The 27,743-nt window shown below is 36.1% G+C and overlaps 2 protein-coding genes across 9 annotated transcripts in view; one reads left to right on the forward strand and one right to left on the reverse strand.

Moving 5' to 3' along the window:
- Nucleotides 1-9,291, forward strand: part of LOC124529917 (globin-like) — a 28,168-nt gene extending 18,877 nt beyond the window's left edge. The window contains exons 1-4 of one of the 3 annotated variants that reach the window (XM_047103855.1): nt 502-606; nt 5,947-6,107; nt 6,810-7,035; nt 7,627-9,291. In XM_047103855.1, the coding sequence (XP_046959811.1) occupies nt 5,953-6,107; nt 6,810-7,035; nt 7,627-7,764 (519 nt within the window). In that variant the 5' untranslated portion in view covers nt 502-606; nt 5,947-5,952 and the 3' untranslated portion in view covers nt 7,765-9,291. Of the gene's footprint in view, nt 1-501; nt 607-4,247; nt 4,387-5,946; nt 6,108-6,809; nt 7,036-7,626 lie in introns of those variants that run through there. The other 2 variants (XM_047103854.1, XM_047103856.1) reach the window with 2 other exon arrangements.
- Nucleotides 9,292-11,126: 1,835 nt separating this feature from the next.
- LOC124530130 (protein Gawky) lies at nt 11,127-27,386 on the reverse strand. Of its 6 annotated transcripts, none has more exons than XM_047104132.1 (18): nt 27,232-27,386; nt 26,298-26,398; nt 25,101-26,119; nt 24,914-25,015; nt 24,691-24,813; nt 24,426-24,604; nt 23,554-24,126; nt 23,015-23,463; nt 22,681-22,932; nt 22,419-22,575; nt 21,826-21,948; nt 21,299-21,436; nt 21,032-21,189; nt 20,486-20,630; nt 19,719-20,051; nt 19,488-19,607; nt 19,239-19,376; nt 11,127-19,135 (listed from the first exon to the last, which is right to left on the reverse strand). In XM_047104132.1, exons 3-18 carry the CDS (start codon nt 25,894-25,896, stop codon nt 19,019-19,021), a joined length of 3,903 nt encoding a protein of 1,300 aa, XP_046960088.1. In that variant the 5' UTR covers nt 25,897-26,119; nt 26,298-26,398; nt 27,232-27,386; the 3' UTR covers nt 11,127-19,018. The 6 variants fall into 6 exon arrangements, with proteins under 6 accessions (XP_046960088.1, XP_046960090.1, XP_046960089.1 ...); XM_047104134.1 differs by having other exon boundaries at nt 25,101-26,134; XM_047104133.1 differs by lacking the exon at nt 27,232-27,386 and adding an exon at nt 27,045-27,118.
- Between the last annotated feature and the right edge of the window lie 357 nt (nt 27,387-27,743).

Raw genomic sequence — 27,743 nt, forward strand, 5'->3', positions numbered from 1 at the left:
TTACAGTTTGAAATAGCACATACATCCTTTTCATCCCTAACACCTGCACATACTCAATTACTCTACCGATTGATTAAAAGTTTAATATAATAAATGCGACAATAACTCTATCTGTCTATAGCTACAGAACTGATTTGTTGAAATATAGTGCGAGGCAAGCTGTAAGAGAGAATATGAGCATTTCTATTTATAACAATTATCGGTCATCACCTAAAATGCAAGTAAAGTCACGGACGACAATCCTTTTTAAATACATAAGCAATACATTTTTATTAAACAACAACGATAACAAGTCACGCTTCTCTGTATCATATGACCCTAAAACGTAAACACACTGTAATACAACACAACATATTAAAATACGACTTATGAAACCTAAAACCAATATTATAATCTAGAATGTTTATAAAATGATTACAATTTTTTTTAAAAATACTTGATAATTCTTAGTCACTATGTAATGCAAGTTATGTATGCTTCGTTCTCATGTGATAGTAACTGTATCAATGTTGACAGCGCAAATAGACCCATCAGACTGTTTAAATTACATGTATCTTATGTTAAATTAACAATAGTAACAGTTCCGTTGAACGTGCAATAGCTAAGGTAAATTTACGTTTTATTATATACATTTGACATTTCATATTTATTTACTAGCATATTATTATTAGATTGTATTTATCAAATTAGAAGCAGCATTGGCAAAAGTCATTTAACCGATCACATCCGAATTAAGTACGCTATCCCAAATTATCAATATTTGTATCTTATGCGAATATTTATACAATAAATTTATACAAACGTTATAACTCATGATATCATACGACCTTATATGTATATTCGTCAATTTGCCATGTCGATCGAGCTAACGCGAGAATCTATAGCGACGAATAGCGTCGAATGGCGCGATAGGAAACTATTTTTATAGGTTGTATAAATCGGCAGTAATCGATTTTATCGAATTAACCGATGCCACATCTAAGTTGTGTCGTACTATACTTAAATATTTATTATTATAAGGGGCACAGATATCCGTAGATAGAGTTTGTGGATTCAAGTCTAGCATTAGTGCATTATATGTCTTTAATTTGTGGTTTTTGAGACGTCCTGTACTTAATAGCAAAAATAGTGTTTAGATAAATATAAATTATTGGAATGAATATGTTTATAATGGTTAAAGCTCGGGGCACAGCGTTGTTTAATAAGCCCTATAACTTACTTACTTTACTGTAAAAATGGTAACGTTTACCCAGAAATTTGTCATTTCTGAGCTGATATATAACTTCGAACAACACTTCCGATTTGAAAAAATCGTTTTCTTTCAATTTGTATATTATTTACTTTATAACACTATTTTGGTGTCTTATTTATCTTTAAATGAAAAAATAATTATTAATCAAAACATCCACTTCGAAATACGTGTGACACTTATAAAAATAAGACAATAAGATCCACTAAATGTTTTCTTTATTTACTTACTTTTTTATTCATATTTATTGTTTAATTTACATTGAGAGACATTTGTAAAACTAGTTAAATGTAAATAAACAAACTTACCGTACTAATACTATAATCTCTCTTCACGCTTAAACCGCTAAATCGATTTAAATGAGATACGGAGATAGTTTGGATTCCGGAAAAATGCATAGGCTACTTTTTATTTATTAACTCCTCGAGGGGGTCAAATGGGAGTAAAATGAGCGTGAAAACACCGGGTCCAACTAGTAAATAATAAACTGAACAGTAAAATTCTTGCAAAGGCTTTAGTGTTATGAACGTTAGTTAATTAAATATATACTTATGTTTTGTGTTATACATAGTGGTAAGGCTTTATTAGCCTGTTTTAGCGTAATTATTAAACTTATTATGTATAGATATATAATATTTATCAGTTGGTATAATACGCCTTTTTATACATATATTACATTAATAACTCGACGACGACCTCCGTGGTCGAGTAGTGTGTTTACCGGTTTTAATGGATAAACCACTCCGGTCTCGGGTTCAATTCCCGGCCGAGTCGGTGTAGAGAAAGTTCATTAATTCTATGTTGTCTTGGGTCTGGGTAATTGTGATACCGTCGTTACTTCTGATTTTCCATAAAAGTAGTGGTTTAGCTACTTCATGGTTCAGAGTAATTAATGTGATGTTATCCAATATTTATAAAAAAATCACCAACTTATCATATATTCTACCAACAATAATATATAGTTCCCTAGGTTGATGGCGTATTGTTAATATAAGAAATGATTCAAATTTTAATGTCTATAGGCAGTGAGGTCGACCATCATTTTGTCCAATTTCCTACCTACCGATAGTGTAAATAAAAAGGTATTAATATAATATTATAATATAACGCATGTTTTGTGACATGATGTATACATGCAAGGTTTATTTTACAAAAAAGATATCAGTCGAAACTAACAATCTAGTAACTAGATGTTAACCATCAAGCCACCACGCTCTGATTGGTTTAGGCGTAAGGCTTTTAATGGTGTTAAAGGTAGGGCTTTGTTTAGGCCTGTTTGGATTGATACCATCCCTCACAACGTAAAGTTTAACCCAGTTTTATAATAGGCTCATATCTACATATATACTTGTATCGATACAAGAAGTGGTTTTCACAAAGGGACTGCTTAAAGGGCAAAAAGAACCATTTGGGTATATCTGCCAAATCAAATTTGTACCTCAATAATTCAAAAATACTTACTACTTTAACATACTATGTTCGCATTCGCCCAACAACAACAACAACAACAGCCTGTAAATTCCCACTGCTGGGCTAAAGGCCTCCTCTCCCTTTTGAGGAGAAGGTTTTTGGAACATATTCCACCACACTGTTCCAATGCTGGTTGGTGGAATGCACATGAGGCAGAATTTCTATGAAATTTGTCACATGCAGGTTTCCTCACGATGTTTTCCTTCGCCGCTGAGCACGAGATGAATTATAAAGACAAATTAAGCACATGAATATTCAGCGGTGCTTGCCTGGGTTTGAACCCGCAGTCATCGGTTAAGATGCACGCGTTCTAACCATTAGGCCATCTCGACGCATTCGCCCAAGTCGTATTAATGTGAAAATATATATACTTCCTCATATTTCCTTATATGTTGACTAATTATAAGAAAAAATCTACGCGCCAGTTCTCTTAAAAATAACATAAAAATGTCTCGTCTGATAAACAGGAGTGCATGAGAAAAAGTTGGTATTTCTGTAGTAAGTTTATTTGTTGCCTTTTTGATCTAGTAACTATTTTGTAAAATGACAGGTCTTACTCCTGGCATTAAGCCCCGGGTCAAATTAATAAAAAGTTTTAGGCATAATACTTATAACATCCCGAACTTGGCAGTGTTAACACTCCCATGAAATAGATCAGCACGTAAAGCCGATAGTCCTGTACCTAAGCTCTCTCCAATTGTGTCGGATTGGAACCCAAGATTATGAGAGTAAAATAGAGAGTGCACGTTTGTTTGTACATGTGCTTTTTTTAAAACAATAGTAGCAATACCCCAAATTAATTAAAGAATTACTAATATTCCTATTTACTGCTCCTTTTCAGCTTATCACTTGTTATGAGTGGGAACGACAATAGCCAAATTTTTACATCACTAGGTGGCGTAAACCACGCTAAAAACACTTTGGGCAACAACCTGAGTACAATCCCGTACATTTGGCAATTGTCCATTAAAAATGGCCCCCGAAATTGGTCAAGACATACTAAAACTCAAATTCCTTTATTCAATATAGATTACACTTGCTCATTTAAATACACAAGTCAAATTAAACTCTACCGCCGGTTCGGAAAAGGAAACACCCTGACCTTTTTTTTTTTTTTTTTTTTTTTTCGCTGGAAAAACGCTTTACGCGCTTCCCCCACGTGATGGAAGTGGGGGGGTGTGTGGGACTCCCCAGTTTCCTGGACGCCGAGTGCACCCAGGACCACCGGGTTTACCCACTAAAAAACCAGCGGTACCCTCTCCGTCTTTCGGCGGGCGCCACGGGATCGCTTACGCATGCTACCATGAAACACCCTGACCTAAGAATAACCGGCAAAAGAAAAAAAAAATCAAATCATAAGGAAACTGAAATAAATAATTCATTTCAAATAGTCCTCGTAATTAAGTAGAATAACCGATATTAAAATCAGAGTAACGTAATTATTTGTTCAGCGCTTATAACTTGAAAGACAGCTGTTTGAAACCGCACGTCTCATAGATAAACTTGATTACAAAAAGCTTTGGTAAATTTAACACACTTCAGTTCTCCTTCATTTGCGCTAGAGTAAGGGTCCTTTGTCTGGAAGTATGCTTTATTTCTACCTGTGTTCAACGTTTGTTTTGTTGTCAGCGTTCGTTGTGCTAAAGAGGGTGAAACTTAGACAAAAGGTAAACGGAGCATTTTGTGGATTATTTTTACCTAACGAAATTATCATTTATTTTCTTAACGTGTATACATGTTTTATTTATGTGAAATTTTAATTATTGTAGATTTATGTTAACCTGATATATATTTTATTGAACCATTTTGTTTATTAATTATTATTGTATCGGAGAGAAAATTATTTGATCTCCTGAATCTTAGTTACGTCCATTTGTATCCAAAATAAAACTAAAGAATTTACAGTGTGAACTATACAACAAATAGAAAAGTGCGTCTACTAGTGACACTAGTGATATATGGTGTACGGGAGTACTGGTACTAGAGCCGGTCTCTAAATAATCTTAACAAACAGTCAAAACGGCTCTACATTAAATATGACACTAATTTTTATCCCCGTCAGCTGCACACCCACTCCTTTCCTAAGTATCAGGCTAAAATTTGTATATGATATATTAACGACACCTTTTTCTTAACAAGGAAGAAGCCCTTACTATTTTTTATGAAAAATAAACCCAAGTAAATATAATACTAAACTTTCAATAACTCGATATTTTTCTCGTAGCGCGGGGCGAGCTCGTTATAAACAACATCTGCCATTGATTGCCTCTTGTTTAAACGGCTGAAACTTAAATATTATGAAACGACATAAAATATAATGCCTTGTTGTACACGGGAGTATTTCTGGGCAGAATAAGTGTCATCGAGGATAATAAAATGAAAAAAAAAATCTGTATATAATAAAAGTATCCTAAAAATGAGAGGGCCGATAGGCTAATAGAGAATACGTGTAGATTAAAACTGAAGGTTCGCGTGCCTTAGGTATGTTGCTAATCAATATATCTTGTCCTTACTCGTTGAGTCGATTATTACCGATACTGAAATAGCTTAGTGAAGCTTGCTTCAAACTCACTTTTATTCCTTCTATAACCTCATTCCTTTTAACACTATTCTGTCTGGGTTCCTACTGAATGATCTTACTGAAAATACTCGTATACTGGTATAGGTGCGAAAGGTTATTATACAATTAGTGAATTTATGTTTCAAGAAGAGAACACCTTGGGAAAGAAACGATCGGCTTCTGGCAATTTCTATGCATTTGAAATATATGTACTTAATTAATTTGACAAAAAAAAAGACTCGCTGATTTTCTTTCGCTACCTTTTCTGAGCCGCTGTGTTTGTTTGAATAAATAAATTTGAGTTTACTTTGAGTTTTAGTAATATAATTACATTTATATCATTGGCCTACCTGACCGACTTCACTCAAACGAAAATCATATGATACGGATGTACCCTATAGCACTACGGAATAATTACTGCCACCACTACTACCTACTACTACTACGACATTTTTAGAAGTAAAAATCTTTTACATTTTATAAGTTACATTTTTATTATATAGGTATCATAGGCACCTTAACATTTATGTGAAACATCAATACTATTGAGGCTATATTGAAGAGCTCCTTTTAATGGCTTTCATATAAGAATATTCCAATCCATTCCTTTCAATTCTATAAACATAATTAAAGTACTTATATTTCTAACATATCTGCATTTCTACAGGTGAAGATGGGTAGCTGGCTAAGTTATCTTTGGTGGGGTGGAGACCCAGATATAGTAAACACACAGTCTGGTCTGACGAGGCGTGAGGTATACGCAGTTCAGCAGTCATGGGCGCCAGTATACGCCAACTCCGTTGCCAATGGAACGGAATTGTTAAGGAGGTAAAAAATAATAATTATTATATACAGATAAGATAGTAATTGATATTTAGTGAGCTTGTCCAAAGTTGGCCCAATGTTGGTTGTGAGTTATTCGAGAACTGAATTTTTATTTGGAGTTGGAGCGAAAAACATTATAAACATCGTGAAGAAACTTAATCAATCGAATGAGTATATTATATATAAGTACACTCATTATAGTAGGTACGATTGTGGCATATTCTCATCCTAACCTAAAATACATTGCAGTATCGTTAAGCGCGCTGAAATAAACTCATACTACTTATATTAGGATCTTCTATCAAATGAGAGAAAACCCTAATCAGACATTTACAGGCTGAAACAAATTATTTTTCTGTATATTTAAATTTTAAAAAATCTCTTTCGACGAAAACAGACTTAATTTTATTAAAATAAAATTATCATCCTGATTAATAATTTCATAAAGATGTAGTTGGGAAAAATACGTAAAATCCATTTTTTTTTTCTATTCTACATCGTGAAACTACATAGGAGCACATACCAGTGCTCCTGTTTTTTATATAGAGACGCTTGCCCTAATTTAATGTACTATTGATTTCTAAATTTCCAATGCTATAATATACTCTATGAGAAAAATAATACTTTCAATTTCATTATGCAATACGTTTCTAAATAATATCAAATTTTACATTTTAATATGAATTAACTTATATTTTTCTCTAGATTGTTCCAAGCATATCCAGAAACTAAAGAATTTTTCAAAATGGTAAAGAAGTCTTCAGAAGAGGATTACTCTCAAAACCCTCAGTTCAAAGCGCACGTGATCAATTTGATGAGCTCCATTAACTTGGCCGTTCTCAACCTCAATCAGCCGGAAGTAGTCGCCGCCATGATGAACAAACTGGGAGAGTCGCACGGAAGGCGGAAAATACAAAAAGAACATTTCTATGTGAGTTATGAACATTTACTGACATATCTTTAGCTAAATTTTTACTTTCTATTTTATATTAAGAATTTTAATAATTTACTCAGCAGATTTAATGTAAGTAAATTATAGATAATTACTTAAAATAATAATTACCAATATTATTTGCTTAATTATGCTAGTATTAACGATATTTTTAATGGAAATCAAATTATTGGAAAAATTTAATTATTTTGTTATCTATTATTAAATTAATAGATTTTTTCAAATAAAAATATAACAGTTGATTCTAAAAAAAGATTCTAATATTTTTTATTGATTTTTAAATAAAAATATATATCATATCGGTATTTAATACTCTTCTAATGTGTACAAACCTCATACGTCTAATCTTATTTAATTTCTTTTAATAAAATCTATGTATGTATAAAATATTTTTTATACATACATAGATAAATATTTATTCGTTTAATTTACTTTCCTTTTGCGAATGTTAGATTTTCCAAATGATAATAAATATTTAAGTTCGTATCAATGCATCGATTTAATAAGACCTTATTTTTGAAAACTTAAATTTTAATTACAATGTTTTAATAAAACCTCCTTTGTTATCAGAGCTTAAAGGACGTCATAGTAAAAATGTTCATCGAAGTTTTAAAACTGGAAGGAGCGACGCTCGCTGCCTGGGGCAAGACAGTGGACTTTTGGTACAAGCACATCTTTGAATCGTTAAGTCAAGGAGACAGGAGATAACGCCTGAAGCCCGACACACAAAGAACGTAATAAATAAACTCCATAGCTTTGCATCTTAGTTTAATCAACTAATATTTGCATATCTAATTTGAATATTATTAAGAAATTAAACCAGATATGACGATTCTGAATCACCACTGATTTCTAAAAGGCCTTTAATGAATAATATTTAATGTTAAATTTAAAATAGTGATAACATTTTATAAAATTTGATAAATAGCTATAGTTTATAATATATCTATAAAATCGCTTATTTAATCTATGAAATAGGTAGTTGTTTTGATTAAATTAAATATATTAGTAAAAATATATTGTAATGATATTTAAAATATGTATATTTAAACATATCAATACGACATGTAATATTCAATCTATTTGAATTTATGGATTTATAATTTTTACCGTTTTATAATAGGATTAATATGTTATCGTAGCAACAAGAAAGCTTTTGTAATTTCCCCGTGGAACACTTCTGGAACTCGGCTTTACGTATTCCTTGATAAAATTGATTATTTGCGCGAGATATACATATGTATGAGAGTTCAAAGAACTGTACTAAGGCGCTTATCACAGATATTGTTAATATGACTTTGATTAAATTATCTTTAAAAATATGTGTTATTTTATCCCATTTGCAAGACGTTTGTTTGATTAATATAAAAATGAATTACAATGAAAGGTATCCAGTTATAATTTTATGCAATTGCGTTAGTAATATAAGCACATTTCATTTTGGATTGATAACGGATTATATAGATCTTAGTATCCATAGAATACAGATTCTAAAGATAAAAAGATAAATAATTAAGCCGATTATGAGACAACGTCAATAGAAATTGTAATATCATCGATATTAAATTTTCCTGTTTGTCCATACCAGCCCAGACCATATGTAAACAACGTATTGACATATTGAGTCTATAAGTCGAGTTGTGTGCATTTTACCAAACAATAATGGTATTGTTTGGTAAAATGCACACCATATGACAGTGATATACATAAAAATATGGAATTATAAAATACCTACAGGAAAATAAATTGTGTGATTGTAGTCACTAGTTTTGTAAATTTCCCACTGCTGGACTAAGGCGTCCTCTCCCTTTGAAGAAAAGGTTTGGAACAAGTTTAAACCACGCTGTTCCAATGCAGCCTGCATTGAAACAGCGTGGTGTACTGCAGCCTGATGGAATACACATGGAGTGGGAATAACCAGTTGTTTCCAAATATCATAACATTGACCACTATGAATAAATAAAAAAAAACAAACGGAATTCATTCGATTTTTAAAACGGCTTGGTGGAAATATATCAGAATGCGACGAAAACAGGCGTAACAAAATATTGAATTAGACTCTTAATCATTATGTAAATACCATAGAACGCATGCATGTTCTGTAAATATGTGCAGAGTACTAAAGTAGGTACATATATACATACAATCATGTGTGCAAATATTGTGTTAATTTTACGCGATTAGTTTAAACAGTAAAATATTATCTACTTGTAAATAAATATTCACATTACCTAAGAGTTGTTTCATTTGAAAAGTCGTTCACAGACATACCTTTGGATAATAAAATGGAATATTGTCAAAATAACAGTAAAAATATTGATACAGAATATCAGCATATTTTTTTTTTAAATTAAAACTTGTTAATTGAAATCAAAATTTGTATTTTCCTGTCTTTACTCTTACCTTTAACACGCACACTATGTACGTGAGGGCATTATTGACTTATATTAATGTGCGTCTACATATATGTATACTCTATTTCAACCTTAAGAGAAGAATCACTAAACCAGTGATTCCCAAAGAGGTCCAGGTGGAACCCCAGAGGTCCACGGGAGACACTATGAGGGTCTACGTAGGCGTGACTAAAAAAATGTGGGTCCATAAGATGTTAATGGGGGTCCAAAAAATTTATTTGCTTTTGATAGTAAAGAGCAAAAATGTAGGCATAGTTATATTACCTTATTTTTTTTTTCTTATAATTCTATTTCTATCTATTTTAGGCAAGCACCGCTGATTCATGTGCTTAATTTGTCTTTATAATTCATCTCGTGCTCAGCGGTGAAGTAAAACATCGTGAGGAAACCTGCATGTGACAAATTTCATAAAAATTCTGCCACATGTGTATTCCAAAAAACCTGCATTGGAACGGCCTGGTGGAATATGTTCCAAACCTTCTCCAAAGGGAGAGGAGGCCTTTAGCCCAGCAGTGGGAATTTACAGGCTGTTGTTGTTGTTCTATTCTTTTAATAAGTAAAGTGTTACAAAATATACCATTTTTCGTTTATATTTTACCTATCGGAATATAGGGATAGAACTCAAAAACGACACAATTTTTATTTTTTGGCAAATTTAAGAATGTGGTGGAAATGTAGCAGCAGGGGTCCACCGAAACCAATAAAACATTGAAAGTGGTCCACGAGAAAAATAAGTTTGGGTACTACTGCCCTAAACAAATAAAGTTGCTTGATAGTATTGGTCGAGAGCTTCTAATCTATGATATTAATATAATTTAGATTTTAATAATTTATGATGGTTTTGCAAAAACATGAAGTTTTGATCGCCAAAGGAACTGTCGGAATTTTTGAAGTCAAATTAATGAGGATATAAGCAATTAATTGTTACAGTGTTGTTTTATACATAAAAATATTAATCTTATGCTCTTAGTTCACAATACAGCTGAATTTAATAGCTGTGCAAATTTCATTTAAATTCGTGAATCTAGGTTTGTTTATCTTTATTCCTACATCGATTGGAATAGGCTAATTTTATATATAGTCTATTACAGTACTGTTAAGCCGAAACAAAAATAATTCCGTGCCTGTTAGGAAAAAGCATTTTTCCTGCCTATTCTTACCATTAATTTAAGACCTTTTTAAGTGAAGCGTTTTACAGATCTTCCATAATTTCATCACATAACTTATAGATACTTTCAAATTTAATATTCTGTTTTTTTGTTTTATTGTTTAATTTAAAATTATATAATAAAATTAGATTTAATTTTATTGGAGTTTTAAATAAAACACACGCTTTTATATATTTTTTTTATTTTTTTTTACAATTAATCAGATAACATACATATCAAACCAGCCGAAGTATGGCTAAACCCATTTATTATCTAAACTTATGAACAATACAAGAAATTGATACATCGCAAATTCACCTTAGTTTAAATATATAGATATATTATATATGCATCCACTCTACATATAATCTACAACCTACTTATTCATAATCTAATTTTTGCATAAATTCAAAGTAAATATGCCCAAAAGAAATATTGTTGAACTATGAATATACATATAACTTTTTGGCAATTAATTGAGTATCATTTCTGTGCATAGCAAAATTAATTTTTCTTTAACATGTAACTTAGATCTTATTTATAAAGAGGCCACAAATATAACAGCGTTTCTGTCGTCAGTTCGATTATATAGGGACTTTTGTTAAACATTATTGCCTATACTATAAACATTACTCTTATGAAATGTAAGAAAAATATCCTTACACGATAACTGAATTAGCCTAGCAGTGCTGTGCAGTAAGAGTAGGGTGTACGGCGTGAGCGGTCGGCCCACCCTTGTGCGTACACGTTGCGCTGCGTACCGCCGGCCTGCGCCTGCGCTACACTTACCTTACCTTACATTACCTTACGATACCGTACAACACTTCACATAATGATCAAAACAACTATTTGTCATCTACATAAAACTTTCTCCAAATGTTTATATTAAAATATGTCTACTTATTGTAACTTCTAAATAGTTACAGCCAACTTTACAAATAATTGATACATTAGACTCTCAAATAGATCTCTACTAACTATTATTAATGGTAAAAAATAAAGAATAAAATACTTCTAAACATTGCATTTCAATCACATAAGGTTTAGTTTAATTATACAATAATAACATCTTTTTAAAACCCGAACATAAGTATTACAAGAACATTGATATCGTTGAGTTCTGGAATGGAAAATAGCACACTTAAATTCACTAACTGTTACACTTACATAATAATTATTGTTCTTCTGTTTTGTTTGTAAAATACATTGCTTTAGGTAGTTTCAGAAAATAACAATAAAAATATATATATCAACTATACGTTACGGCGATACAATTCATGATATACCTTAAAATAACTTAAAGAAACGTTAATACAGGTGGGTGTACCAAATAACAGTGCAGTGCGCTTCGTAAGTACGGGAGAGACGATAAATAGTTTGATTATTTGTGAGGTTAATGAACGAGGTAATACAGATATAAAAGGACATGAGACCGAGGACGCCCGCCGCGGCGCCGACGCTTGCTTCTCTTATTTGGTACGCAGGCGGCGCCCGCCGGCCGCTCGCAGAGCCCCGGGCGCGGGAACAAGCGCCGTAAAGACAAGGCACATAGATCGGTCCCGAGACCTCCGCGGGCGAAGCTCTGCAACCCGGCCGGTTCGAGGCCCGATTGTGATTCGACATGAACCAGGTGTGGAAAGATTACATAAAAACACCACGATACGCAGCTGACGACTAATAACATAGACTTTTTGAGATTGAAATTATACGAGTTTCAAATAAATGCCGAAACAGGTAAAAAGAACTTAAGGAACACTACAGAAGCAATCTAATTGCGAACACATTTGTACTACGTAAAAAATTAATACACAACCCTTTGCGCGAAAAAGACTGAAAAGTTCAACTTTTTTTGTCACATTTGAAACAGGTAACACTTATAGTGAAAAATTAAGATTTTTATCGCGCCAAAAACTCGCCGACGACACGCTCGCGTCACGAGGCGCGCCATCGGAACGCGCGATATATAAATATAAAATATTATTATTTTTTTAAATTACCTGTTTCATTACCAGTTAATACTACGTCTTTAGAATTAAATTTTCTCATCACAGAGATTTACACAGAAAAAATCTTTTATAATTAGTCTATTGATATCATTATGAAAAATTTAGTATCTGCCTATTAAAAATACGATTCAAATACAAATATTGAGGAAATATTTTTTTTAAACATTGGTGTAATGAGACGAGACAGCTTAAATCTACAATATAAACTTATCGATTATCGTAACGTGATATCGTTACAATGAATTACGTTACTGAGACACGTTTTTACATCTACGTTGTACTTTAACTCAAAGGTGGTACCGAAAAATATATTTCATTATAAAAAACAACGCCAATCCATTATTACTTTAGAGAGTTATCGAACACTATATCACTAAAGGCAATTAAGTTCTTTCATTATTATGATATAACTTAAAACTTTATTATAATTACATAAAACCTAACACAGTTACGGGATAACGGATATGAATAGAAATAAAACGATTCGAATTATAGAAATGTTTGTCGATATGCAACGTTTAAGATCAAATGTTTGACGTAAATAAATACGAAATGACATCGGTGGTAAACGATACTTACAAAAATTTGTTTTCAGTCTGTGCGTACAGATGACGATGTCACGAAACACTGGGTCACATATCGCTACGGGGGAGAGCTCGAGTTCACAATCGTTGACTTAACATTATTTGTTCTCGTTCCGTACTAAGGTGTTCGGTGGCCTTGCTCCCGTACCACTAAACGTATTCGTACACGATACGATACGACACTAAGTAAAAATATATGCAAAGCAGTATGTCTCGTCACATACAAAACGTGTCGATGGCAGTAGGAAACCTCTAATAAAATAAATATTTTCATCCGACTCACTGGATAATATTAAAAATATTTTTTTTCTTAATCACAGCTATCAGTCTGTCAAAATTTAAAAATTAAGTATATTTTCAGAATTGGATTAGTCGTTCCTCACTTATATAGGTTATTTATTCAAGTACGAGTACAATCAAGGTACAAAAGTGACTAATGTAAGACCGCAGAGTATTGTTTTGACGCGAATGCGTATTGACATACAAGAGAGGTTGTTACAGTTAATTGGAACATAGAAATTTGGTCGTTGAACTACGTTATTACGTATATCAAGCACGGTGCGTCGAGACGAGTCGAGTTCTCTTACAGTACACGAACATTGAATATAAACAATTTGACACAGGTACGACAGAGATCTAATGAAAGAATAATACGAATAATAACTACTTTCGATATAAGGATATGATTATTAATTATGCTCGATAACAAAAGCTCGTTTAAAGCGATGTTCGAATGCGAGGAGACTAGAGAAGCAGTGTCTTGTGAAGTTAGCGAGCAGTAACTGGAGTCTACTGCATCAATTAACTGTTGGTGGGGGGGGGGGGGGGTTGGCCTTGATACACATACATATATACACAAACGCTACGTACTCGCCAGGAAAACAATCGAATACGAGCCAAGCGACATTGGAAAGTGACGTGCCGTGGAAGGGCGCCTGACGAGTAGCGCTCAGTGACTATCGCTTTGTGTCCACTTAATGATCTACGATAACATTACATATAGCAGTTAAAAATATTCTCAGCAATCACATTTATTTAAATTACCAAATAGAGAATTTAGCTTACTTCAACATTTTAATCAATGGCCCTCTGTTTACACGTAAAGTCACTCAGTACATTATTTTGTATTAATCAGTTGTTGTGTTAATCAAGAACACCCTTTGTCTTACAGCTATATATACCAATAATACAAAAATCCATTCACTATAATTAAGGTAAATTTTAGATATTTAAACACTAAAATGTAAAATATTAAACATCCTAAATAAACTCTGATATTCCAATTTTTAGGCATTAGCTCAATTAATTAAATATATTCTTGAGTGACTATGACAAAAGAGAAATAAATGCAATATAATAATACTACCCAACCATTCCCTTGTATCATTAAGACAGGTTCCAAGCTGCTCGGGCCGATCTACCGCCTACCGCCTACCGCTACCGCTACCGCTACCGCCTACCGCTACGCTACTTCAAAGCCTTCGTTAGATTATATTTGGTATTCTCTTAATCGCACCACGAAACAAGACTAGAGGAATGATTGCCTCTTGTGCCGACGCCGATCCGCCACGACCCTCGTAATTAAGGAAGACTAGTTTCTTTGTAGATATCACCTAATATGCTTCTATTGTAATAGGACGTCAACGTACAAAAATATATATAAAAAAAGATAACAAGCAACTTTTTAAACCTTATCAAATTAAAAGGCCCTCCTGTATACTGTACACTACCGATACCGCGATGACGCGTGCGCAGTACCCGCGCAGTACCCGTCGCCTATACGAGCTCTCGTCAATGGAAACACGAAATGTCTTTTCAGTATGCATCGCTGTCGAGCGCAATGGACGTTTTACAGGATAAATAAACAATACCGTTTCGTATATATTTGGTCCCTATACGAGTCAACTGTTCAAATAAATAATATTCTAGCTATTTCGATTGAGATCGCATAAAAATGCGTTATTAAAGCCGATCCCGATACCGCGCCGGCGTCCCTGGCCAAATTACCAATTTTCATTTAAATTAGACTAAGTCTCAGTGGAATTTGAACTATTTATTATAAGGGGGGACGTCGGGCGGTATCGATGTATCATTACAAAATATTACTAACTGAGATGCGTTCTAGGCGGTACACATATACGCGAACACGATGCAATACTCGCTACGCTGATCCATTCGTAAGACAATTAAAAGCTAATCAATGAAGGCGAACATAATTTTAAAAATTTCACTCGTGCGCCAAGGAAGAGTTATAATAAAGTTTAAAAATAATAAAAAAAAAAAAATTATAATAATAACAACAATATTATGAGCAAACTACTATTTGAATACTTGAGCTAAAATAACACCAGAGCAGCTTGGACAGAAAGCCGACCTCGGCGGCGGCTGTTAAAATAAATGGCTCCCATTTGTACGATCAATAGTTTTGTTGTGATGTCACAGATCCACGCAGATTATCTAAGAATATATTATTATAATGTGGTCGTTAATGGCAATAACACATCGACTTTGGCATACAAGTGTTATGTACGGCCCCGCGCGTAACCCGCACGATGCCTTCGACGGATCATACTCCAGGTAAATAAACTGTTCAGTTACATATTAATTCGGGTAAACTTCATGAAAAACCAAATAAATAGATAAAAATATTTACACGTAAGTATAATATATAAAATGTTGATTGATGTCATAACACTTATAATAAAAGTAAAACATAGCTAAGCTCATTAATGATTACACGAGGCGAGCGCGGGCCTCGCCGCTCGCAGCCTTATATTGTCTACGGCTATACGGCTATTCGGCTATACGGCTATACGGCTATACGGCTAGTCACGACCGGTGCCTAGCGCACAATTCATTACAAGGAAACTATTAAACCTGCCATCGGTTACGGTAACGTACCACAGTTCATTGAGGCACAATCATTGGTTTTTTATTAATTGCTTTTCTTTTTTTTCGTTTTTTATTTTTATTTTTTTTATTTTTTATTATTTTCTTACATTAAAATCTATGATAATTATTATAATTACTTTTAGGTACGTAAATTTATTCTAGATAACAGAAACAAGTCACGAAAATGTTAGAAGTGAAAGCGTGAAGCGTATTAAAATCTTTTAAGAATATAATTTCACAATATATACATATTACAGTATAAGGTGTAAGGTATATAAATATACAACAACATAATAATAACACAGACTAAATTGCACGTGGCGCAATCGTGTGCAGGAATATGCAGTCCTTGAACCGAGAGGAGATTCAGTTTGCGCGACGAGTGCCGCTCACAACCTGGCCGGCCCACTCCGCCCTACCGACACCTAACGCCTAACGCCTAGCGCCGCTACACCACAACGCCTATATTATGTATCTTTATTATAATAACATACTCATTACTTAAGTACTGTTTACATTTAACTGACTAAAAAACTTCAAGGCATGACTTCTTACGTCTTTAATCTATGGACAACGTATTCTACAGGGCACTGGATCATTATACTTTCGGTTACTCGGCTTGTCTAAATTTTTTTTTTTTTATTAATCGAAAATTTTTATAAAAATTAAATGTCGAACTTTATTGCTGTAATAAATTCACGTTCCGACCAGACTACTTACTGCGACTGAGGCATCATCGATCGGTGTAGACGTGGACAGAAACGACACCAGTTAACTAAAATTATATATTTTTTTCATTTAACCCTATCGAATCGATTAAAAAGAAACACCCTCACATAAAATTGAGCTCGACAACAATAGAATTGACATGTTGACTGTAAGCGGCTTGCGCTTTGTTGCGTACACGTAACACGAATGGAATAGGAACATCAGATCAAAAACCCGTACCGAAAACTAATTTCAAAATTAATTTGGAAGATATGTCTAAGCAGAGATGCAATCAATTTCGTTCCGAACATCCCATCTTTGATACTCATTCTTTGGCACCTAACAATATACGTCGTGTCGACAAGGTCTGCGATAAGGCCTTCGAGTAGGCAAAACCGTTCGGTTTCGTTCGTTGCATATACAGTGCCTTCAATAACAGTATTATCATCCAAAATGCTGTAGTAAAAATATGTTATAATATGTAACTGGTCACGACTGAACTAGATGATCGTATCGTTACAAGCGACTGACGGAAGGCGATGGGAATATGCAACTGACAACGGCGAATGGGTCCCTATACAGGTGATACGCAGTAATGAGAAATGCTAATTGAACACATCATACATCGAAACATTTAACACTATACCTAAGGGTTCGAAGCGGTCGGAGAGTCCAAACGCACGAATGCATCACTTAACTTATTAATTTGTGAAGAGTCCTCGAGCGCGAGGCTCGATAAGGTACAGCGATTCCTTAACTCCTAACTTAGCACTACGATCGTATGTTTAATTCAAAGATCACTGGAAGATGCTCAAAATACATATAATGTACATTATTATAGTCAATCGCTTTCCGTGACCGATCGTTCGGATCAAGCGTGGTGGGTCTCGCCTCGCCTCGCCTCGCCTCGCCTCGCCTCACCTCGCCTCGCTTCGCCTCGCCTGTCGACTTAGCTAACCCCGTTACATATTGGTAATGATATATTTTGGCAGAGTATCTCTGTGGCACACCATCAATAAATTAAATAGTAAATAAAAATGTAAATAAACTTTTATCATAACGAACATTTACAAGTGCGATCGTTGCCATAAAATATCAATTGTATGCTTATCGTAACCTACGATAGGACTTAAGTGTAAACTTACAGCTACTATGATGTAATACCGAGAGACCTACGACTACAAGTATATTATTAACAGAATATCTAAAGCATATGTCACTTTGAATAACGTTCAAATTGAGCCTATAGAAAATACCACAAATCTTTTATTAAATAGATATTGATATGGCTAAATTTAAGTTAGAACTTTATTCTTACCTATACACAAAAGTGTAATATTTAAATTACGGTCAATTATAGTACTTTATAACACTTCTCACAAATGTATGTAATATAAAATGATAAAACAATTTTCAATTTAATATATTAGGTTACCCTTACATTAATCGTATAATCTAGATAATCGTTTCATATATTAAACATAAAGTGGCACTTGAATCACAAATACTGGAAAAAATTTTGGGAAATTTTTAGCATCGGCGGAGGCTGCTGAGCCCCACGACTGGCAAGATGCGCCTTCCCGCTCAGACTATACGGCTTAAAGGAATTTATCTCTACAAGAATGCACTTCGAATCTCATCGATTACAATTTTTGTTACTCTCATTAAAATTACCAACTAATAATAAAACTTTCGACAATCGGGCGAAATGCACGTAAACATTTATTGCTGAATAAAATATCACTACTGGAAAAACGAAGGCTCATCGCGAGTGAGAATTTTAAAACGGAATAAATAATAATAAAATACGTACAGCATATGCGAGATAAACACAAATAAAAGTAAACACGAAAGAAACTCGGAACGCAACAGCTCGACGGGCGAAACAGCAACAGCCCTCGAGCGCAACAAATAAATACACTAACAAGGTCACGGGACGAGTGACTGAGGTAGCCCGCGACGCAACTACTCTACTCCGACAGCTTACATTATTTGGTAATCCGCGGCGCCGGCGCGGCCGCGCGCGTCTCACCCGCGCGCCCGCCCCCGCGCATCAACTCTTATGTACACTAACTAATCTACGTGAACACTTACGAAACAGTAGAACATAGTATCGTGGACAGTCGGCTGCGGCTCGACGTGACTAGGCGAATGAAGTGTCCGCCCGGAGGCGGCGAAGCGTAATTACAACTAGACTCCTGCGACGGCGCTTAGATGGACTCCCCGCCGAGCAGGTCCGGCGGCAGGAACGAGTTCAGCGACGACGGCGTGGCGCGCTGCTCGTGCTGCTCCGGCCACAGCCCGGGGAAGCCGCCGCCCCAGCCGTCCTGCGCACACACGCCCGTCACTCGCTGCCTCACACACGCACACGCACGCCTACACACACACTCACACACACGCACTCACACACACACTCACACGCTACCGTACCTTCGCGCCGCCGCCGCGCCAGGCGCCGCCGCCGCCCGAGCCCAGGTGCTGCAGGATCATCTGCACCTCGGACTCCGCCGGCGACTCCGCGAAGATCGTAGTGTTGCTTAACACGCAGTTGTTCAGAGCCATCTGAGCCTGTTGATGACCATTCCAATGAGTATATAATATTCCCTACTCCAAAATATGTCGCAATATCTTTATACATTGCTATCAAGCATCGCATCCTTTTAAATTTGTCCTAGTTACCTTAGCGGCCTCCTCCCGAGTGGAGTAGCGCGCGAGGGCCAGTCCCTGGTTGAGGTAGAGGTGGAAGTTCTGCAGGGGCCCGTGCTGCACGCAGAGCGTCTTCAGAGTCGATCCATCGATCTGGTAGAAAAGTTATTTTTGTTAATATATTTCCATACAAATTAAAATATTATTTTCTTTAATTTCTGTATTTTATTTCTCACTGTAGTCATACAAAACATTGTAGTGTACCTGTGCAGTGAGGTTCTTCAATAGTAGCCAGGTAGACGCTTGCCACGAAGGCACAGCGCGCGAGTTGACATGATGCTGAGGCCATTTATTTAGGCCGGGAGGTGCGGGGCGAGGCTTAGCTCCCCAGGCATCCGCGGGCTTCAAGCCCCCGGCGCTGGTCGCCGGCGGAGCGTAGCTCCAAGTCGACGAGGAGAGGGACCGTTCGCCCCCAGGAGGCGAAGTCTTCCCTCCGAGCATATCACTGTCTTTTATAGCGGTGAGCGAAAGAGGTGAACGAACGACCGAACCCGGCGTCATTGCGGGATCATCTTCGACGTTCTTCATTTGATTACCCTATACACGGAAAATTTTGTTTAACCTTTCGTATGTTAAATGACATTAGCCCACCTTGTGTTACCTGTTATACCGGGAGCCGGTATGGTCAACAGACAGCCCAATTTTGAGACAGACTTTTATTGTAACTAGATTTTCTCCGTATTTAGTACGAATCAAGTCAATTCAAGTTATGAATCTTATTGTAAATTGAATAATCTTTATTCACTTTCAACCATTTCTATATAAATACTCAATCATAGCTAATATATAAACTTTCAACAAAGGGTACTTCAGAGCGAATAACAGAACACACTTAGCCATACCGGCTCCCGGTATGTCAACAGTTGCGGCCAAAATGTGTTTATACCGGGAGCCGGTGTTTCAACAAACAAGAGGTTAAAAAAAAAAAATGTATCAATAGTTCTAAAATAATGAATAAGTGAAGCTCGTACCTTCCACGGCTTGCCGGGCTCGAACTCGGGCACCAGGTCGTACACGGGCGGGTGCACGGGGTGCGAGGGCCACGCGTCCTTGCCGTCCGCCACGTCGGCGCCGCCGTCGCCCCAGCCCTCGCCGCCGCGCCCCACGCCCCACGTGCTGGTACAGTCGATAACACAATTATTTATTAGTTTACATTACTTGCTATTTGTGGCGAGTAAAGTAAAGTAACAGCCTGTAAATTTCCCACTGCTGGGATAAGGCCTCCTCTGCCATTAAGGAGAGTGCTTGCCTGGGTTTGAACCCGCATTCATCGGTTAAGATGCACGCGTTCTAACCACTGGGCCATCTCAGCTCTGGCGAGTATCACATTGTTTTGATTTCGTGACTGAATTTCTTGAAAGGGTATTTCGCAATAGTAGTAGAGGTAAGTAGCTCTATCTGCTCTCTACCTCTACACGTATTGATATCAATATTCCAATTGAATTTGTGTCCAAAATTACTTTCAGTTTATTTAAATAAAACACATTAAAAGTAATGTTTTCATATTTAAAACTTACGTATCCTGCTGTAGTCCAATCTGATTAAGCTGCGGGCTGGTTGCGGACTTAGCTGTTCCAGGAGCACGACTAAAGTCAGTGCCTTCACCATCTTTATCCAGTGATGGCAACTTCCATTGATTCAGGCGAGATTGCTGGTTTCCACTTGCACCATATGCCTATACAAAAATTATAAATAAATAAAAACTTCTCAAATTTATCCATACATTTAACTAAGTGTATAGTATAATTTGATCACAAAAATCTTTAATTTTGGCGATAACTTACAGATTGAGTGTCCTTAGTGATACTCATGTCACTAAAGTTGTTCTGCAAATGAGACAGGGGGTCATGGCTCTGTTTGAACAAGTCGGAACCTCCGGCTTGCTGTTTCATATAGAGAGCTTGCTGTGTCGTTATCTGGTTCTGTACAAATAATTTAAAATAACTTTATTATGAAGCAATGGAATGACAATAAAACATAATAATACATCGAAGATTCGGTAAATTTAAATCCCATATATGTTGGATTTTAAACAGAAATTATTTGAGCATCATGGATTGAATTTATAAGTTTAATGATAACAAAAAGAATTGCTAATTTTCAAATAGATGTTTCTCTTCTTAAAGCTTTCAAATTTCCACCAATTGTGAATATTTCTATATTTGCTAGATAGTACAAAGATTCTGCAGTGTCCGATATTTTGATTATGGTGATGATTGGTAATTATGGATACCAAACTAACCATTATATTTCTTTGTGTTTATTATCACGTAAATAAAAAAAAAGGAATATGTAAATCGACATAAGTTACCTGAAGGCCTGCAATTTGTTGCTTAGCCTTTGTAATTTGCATCGAATACTGCAATGCGAGGGATGAATTCGCCTTAGATATAGCAAGGGTGTGCTGTTGTACGAATTGTTGCAGCACTTTAATCTAGAACAATAACAAACATTATTATAAATTCATGATTTTTTTCATGATCTTATTATATAAAATTGTGTTATAAATAATTATTCTTTTGCCGTTAGATCAGTGCTGTTAAGCTTGTTTTCGATACAATTCAACTAAAGTTGAAAATGTAAAACTGGCATCAGATATTTTTCCTTTCACGGCATAACAGCCTATAGACTGCTTTGCATACAATAGATAATTGGCATAACGACCCTAGAATGGATCGCGGCGAACACCAAATCACAAACACGAATCTATTTATTGTTAGTGAGCCATTCAACTATATAGAATTAATTTTAACTATAAAATCACAAGGTCTCAACAAGTACAGGTGGTTTCCTTTCAAATGTGAATTATATGAGGCAAATAACAGTTATTTACTTAAGAATTACTTTGTTAGCTCAAATTTTGAGATATATCATATAATGAGAATATTTTTGATAATTGCTTACTTGTTGCAACAGCTGGTTGAGTAGCACGAGCGTTTGTGGTGCAAGTGGCTGATTCAAGATCTGATGGTTCAGATATCCCGCTGAGACTGCCATTTGAATTTGTTGTACCAACATACGTAGCTGGGCTGTGCTTGGTTGTCCGCTACTGCCGGTTCCACTGTTCAAGTTATAAAAGGTGGTTAAGTGTATGGTATAAAAGTTTATAGTTTTGAAATATAATATATTTCTTACCAGAAATTATTAGTGAATAAGTGAATAATACCTGTTGGGGTTGTAAGATGGATGGTGCTGCACAGATGGTGGAGGTGGCTGGTTAAGAAGTTTCTGCACGACAGCAGGCGACACTGGTACCGTAGGTTGAGGCTGGAAGGGTCCATGGTGGAAGTGCTCATCGCGCCGCCATCCATCACCTCGTGTCGCAGTCAGCATCTCAAGAGCCTCTTCCGTGTTCATGTCACGACTACGTAATGCTGCTTCTGCCTCTTCTTTTTTGTAACCCATCTCCACGAGATATCTAATAAAATATTTTTTGATGAAGTATAAATTTGATATAATGTAATATATAGGTTTACCTGGTCAATTAAAATACTACATACCTAAACTGCTTGCTATTCCAGACCATCTCTTTAGGCAGCTGCTTTCCGAGCGCACCGCTTTGGGGTGGCTTAGGGCCGCCCCACTCACCGATATCATCAGGCCAGGCGGCGGCCGGACCGGATGGCTTCGGCTTCGGCACCGGCCAGAGTGCAGGTCCAGTGACGTCTGGCCACCCGGACACATCCCGCTCACCCCAGGCTGCGGCCGCGTGCGAGTCCTCCCATGAGCCGTTACGCTGCGAATGCGCGCCCCACACGGCGTCGGGCTTCGAGGGTGCGGGCGCAATGCGTTGAGGTGCGGGGGGCCCTTGCGGTGCGCCGCGAGACATACCGCCCATACCACGCTGGGCCCATAAGGACGTTCCGTCATCGAACCCAGTTCCTGCACGTCGCGCTGCCGGCGGAGATGGCTCCTCCCATCCTGACGATTTAATCGTCTCTTTTGGACCCTTTGCAAATAAAAAAAAAAATAAGTAAAATTTTGGTACATACATGTAGTAATTGACAGCAACGAAATGTTATTATGATAGCTTTAATACCTGTGCTCCCCATTGATTAACGCCACCGGACGGCATCATTTTATTGGGGCCACCGGGGTGTTGATGGTGCTGATTCCACATGTCACCGTTCAATCGACCGGATATTCCTCCACGGAGATCGTGACGAGGATCGGCTGGTTGCTGCCTAGGATCAGGAGTGCGATGAGGATCGAGTCTCGGGTCGGACGACCTGTGAGGTTCACCCCAAGCGTTCCAATCATCTTTCTTTGGTACTGCCCACTGCTGGGAATGTTGTGGCGGACCCGCGGGCCATTGTTGTGGAGGTGGTGCACCAGTCCAAACATTTGCCGAATCTGCGGCATCATCGTCTTCACCCCATGTACCGCCTATGTTCGTTGTAGGAGTGTGACCCCATGGAGTCTTTGTTGCAGGCTGAGGTGGAGGTTGACCGCCATTTCTCAAATTAGCTTCCCAGAGATCAGTTCCAAGGAAAGCACCATTGTTTACATTGGGCTTCCAAGCTGGCTGTGCCCCAGCTGCAGCTGGCTCTACCTTTGCTCCCGGTTCAGGAGATCCAGGTACATCCCAATTAGTGTCTTGGTTAACATGTTGCTAAAAATAAAAATAACAAACTTTAAATTTACTTTGTGGAAATCTTGCCAACTTGCCTCATATTTTAGTCTGCTCATAAATTTTGAGTAGTTAATTACGAAAATAAACAAAGAACACGGTCACACATAAGACTTTTATTTATTTCATATATAATAATTAATTACTAATAGTATTTTAAAGTATATTCAAATATAGGTAAAGTTTATTCCTATAATAACTGAAGTTTCATACATAACTTAATATAAGTTTATCTTTTATTTTATAATTATATCATTAATACTGTTTTTTTTAATACTTACACCTCCCCAGCCATCCTGACTGAATAAAGCCTCTCTCATAGAGTTTAACTGCTCTATCTTGGCTGAAGTATTGTTTGGGTTGCCATTATTTCCTATAGCCGTTGACACACCATTGGAATTTGCATTAGGATTAGACGGGTTGCTAACTCCATTATTACCATTCGCAGTATTATTTGTGCCTAACAAATAAAATATATTATTTCAATATACTATAATTAATTATCTATAGTGAGAATATAATCTATCTTCTATAATTAGTACTTACCATTACTTTGGGGTGCACCATTATTATTTTGTGCATTTGGCATATTTGGTGGTGACGTCTGCCAACTTTGTGATGCTCCACTAGTTGGTGGCAATTGATTGCCATTTCCCTTGTTACTGTTCACTGTGACAAAAAAAAATGATTAGCATCAATTATTTATCAGGAATCATTATTAACGAACATGCAATTATCATTAGAAAATTATGGTAATAAGTTAACTCACTGTCAGTTTGTGAAGTGGGTGGTCGTTGAGTGTTATTCCACTGCTGAGTATTGTTGGTTCCATTGTTGGTTTGGCCACTGGAATTACCACCCCAATTTCCAGCTGATAGAAGAAATACACAAGTTAAATCAAACCAATTTAAGAAACAATTTACCGATATATAGTATATGAAGATATATAATATTACCACTATTAGATGCAGGTGGACTGCCCCACCCACTTGCAGCATTGAGAGAACTTTCCCCTCCACCGTGCAGCCGAAGTCTTCGTGGAACACCCCAAGAATCTAATTCATTAGTCTTAGCCATTTCTTTAATAATCTCTCCTTCCTTCTCTATTAATTCCAACATAGCGTCGAAAGTTAAATCGCCATTAGCGAATGTCTTCAATACTGGCCTAGTTGATGTTTCAGTACCAACTTCCAATACTTTATTGTCATGGTTGGTTTCTACAGACTTGTCGTTATAAGTAATCATTCGAGTTTTCGTTTTGCATATCATTTTATGAATAGACTTTTCGTTTAGTAGTTGCGTCTTATCCATGCAAGGCTCATCTCGTATAATACAAACTGAGGATTTAAAAGCGTAATCAGACTTGTTCATATACTCTGGCGCTCCCAACGCCATCTTATAGTTTAAGTTAAAGCTACTGAAATACGGGTCACTGTATGAGATACCCTGGACTGTTATGGCGTTAATCTTTAAAGGAATGCAGTAGTTAGGCGTATCGCCAATCATTTGGTTTTGTTGGATACTATCAACAAACTCTACATTATAAATATTATTATCTACCATTTTTATTCTAATTTGCTGACTTTCATCCTTCTCTTCGACTCGCTTATAAGCACCAAATTTATTTGTGTACACCACCAACATTGAGGTGGAATAATTACATTGCATTGGTTCGGTAACAGTATCAATATTGGAGTAACAATTATCCTTAATTAAATGTGGAACACATAATATTACAGAAACATTAGACATCAGACAATTATTATAAATAGAATAATTTTCTACAATATCCACCTAGTATTATACTTATTTTCACAGATTGCATATTGTTTCAATTATAGACTAAGTAACAATGGTTCGTAGTGATGCAGTCAATAAAGCAGGTAGCAGTGTTTGTGCCTCTGTGGCAGAGGACAGGGTGAGATCACCGCTGGAAGCTGCTGCGGACTCGCCTCTAGCCCCAATTGGCCCAGCCCTACAACAAAATGACCTATAAGAACAATATCATCTATTATTGTACGTTATATACTAATGACATTACTTAATATGTATAGTGTATACTATAAATAGCATCGACATAATAAACGTCCCAAGACTATTTTTGTAGTAAATCTGTCTAGTTAGAAGCTAATACGCATGACGTCGAAACATACCTTATAGGACGGACGAGAGGCTGAGCTGTATATCACAGATAATGCGGGCTCGGCAGATCCTTAAGAGCAGCTTTGCAGTTAGCTCGATCGTTTCACTTTTTCTGTTTAAGAATAAAATATTGCTATAGTACATAATGTATGTTGATAACAACCAACATTGATCGATAGTGACACGAATAAATACATTTTGAGGTTAGTTCAAGGACTCTTGGGAACCTGGTACAATTTTCAAGTATCGATATAAATGACCCGACGCGCAAAGGTTTGTTATTATAACACATGAACATGATATTGCGTCGCGGTTAGGCTCGATAAGCGTATGTTCCTATCACACCGAATTCGCGTACAGCGATTTGCAACATCCAACTCGCCATATAACAAACAGTACCTCCGAACACAGGTTTCCACAAAACACTCATATCAAATTTGATTATTCAGATTTAACATTTTTACATCAAATTATTCTTTTCACAGCAGCAGGTACCATGTAGATACTTGTATATTTCGGCCTTGAGACTCGATGTTGAATATCTACAGACTCGTATATATCTATCCTACGTTATATATTTATCTACACTACCTATCTATACCTAGAGTGAAAGTTAACACGACCTGATAGGAGTTTATTTGAGCAAATATTCTAAAAATTATTATTGTCAAACGTTTACATCCATACAATATATATATTAAATACGAAAAATTCACAAATATCACAATTTTGCAAGAGAAAATACAAAAAATTCTTACGTGACACGAACGAGCACAACGGTGTTATATTACTAGACAGAATGAGACAGTAAATTTAGTCTGATACTGACGTTCTGTTTATTGGAGCGAGACAAAACATACGCCTGAGAAAGCGATGCCATAAATGCTAAATACGTTTCAGGGCGAATTCACATTTGTTAGAATTATTGTATTACACGAAACATACCTTCGTTTTGTTTAATTGTTGGCACATTTACTATATAGAATTATACAAAATCACAATCCCAAACCCCCGAGAACACGGCTTCGACGGCTGGATGGAATGATTTCGTCGTCGGGGTTCGCACGAAGAGTTAAGAAACGTTGTCAATTCTAGATGTACCCAATAACGGTAAAGATACACAACCGCTTCTGTCTCTTTCATTTTGTCGGGTAATAGCAATTTGCTTTGAATATATACCTATTACAATATAATGTATAATACATAAATACCGTATAGCCGTAGAGTACACGACGACTTAGATGTTAGTTGTATTATGTTATTTATTATGAACTTGTAATGTTATTGTATAAGATTACAGGAATGTCATTGCTGTGCAGTTTTTAGAATATTGAACTGGAAAAACGCTACGATAGTAATGGCTAAACATTTTTGAAGCAATGAGTAGCTCGATATTTTCGAATCTCTGTTTTTTTTTGTACACTGTCAATAAATATATCTAAAGTACATCTTTGGAA

This window comes from Vanessa cardui, chromosome 5, assembly GCF_905220365.1.
Source record: "Vanessa cardui chromosome 5, ilVanCard2.1, whole genome shotgun sequence".
Lineage (NCBI taxonomy): Eukaryota > Metazoa > Arthropoda > Insecta > Lepidoptera > Nymphalidae > Vanessa > Vanessa cardui.

What these genes read in the sequence shown, in the direction of transcription:
- LOC124530130 (XM_047104132.1), bottom strand. Translation starts at nt 25,896, where the DNA reads ATGTCTAATGTTTCTGTAATATTATGTGTTCCACATTTAATTAAGGAT. An exon ending in TCACTAAGGACACTCAATCT is followed by an intron (nt 21,190 to 21,298) that starts GTAAGTTATCGC and finishes ATTTTTGTATAG; the next exon opens with GCATATGGTGCAAGTGGAAA. An exon ending in TGAAGAACCTCACTGCACAG is followed by an intron (nt 19,608 to 19,718) that starts GTACACTACAAT and finishes CTTTTCTACCAG; the next exon opens with ATCGATGGATCGACTCTGAA.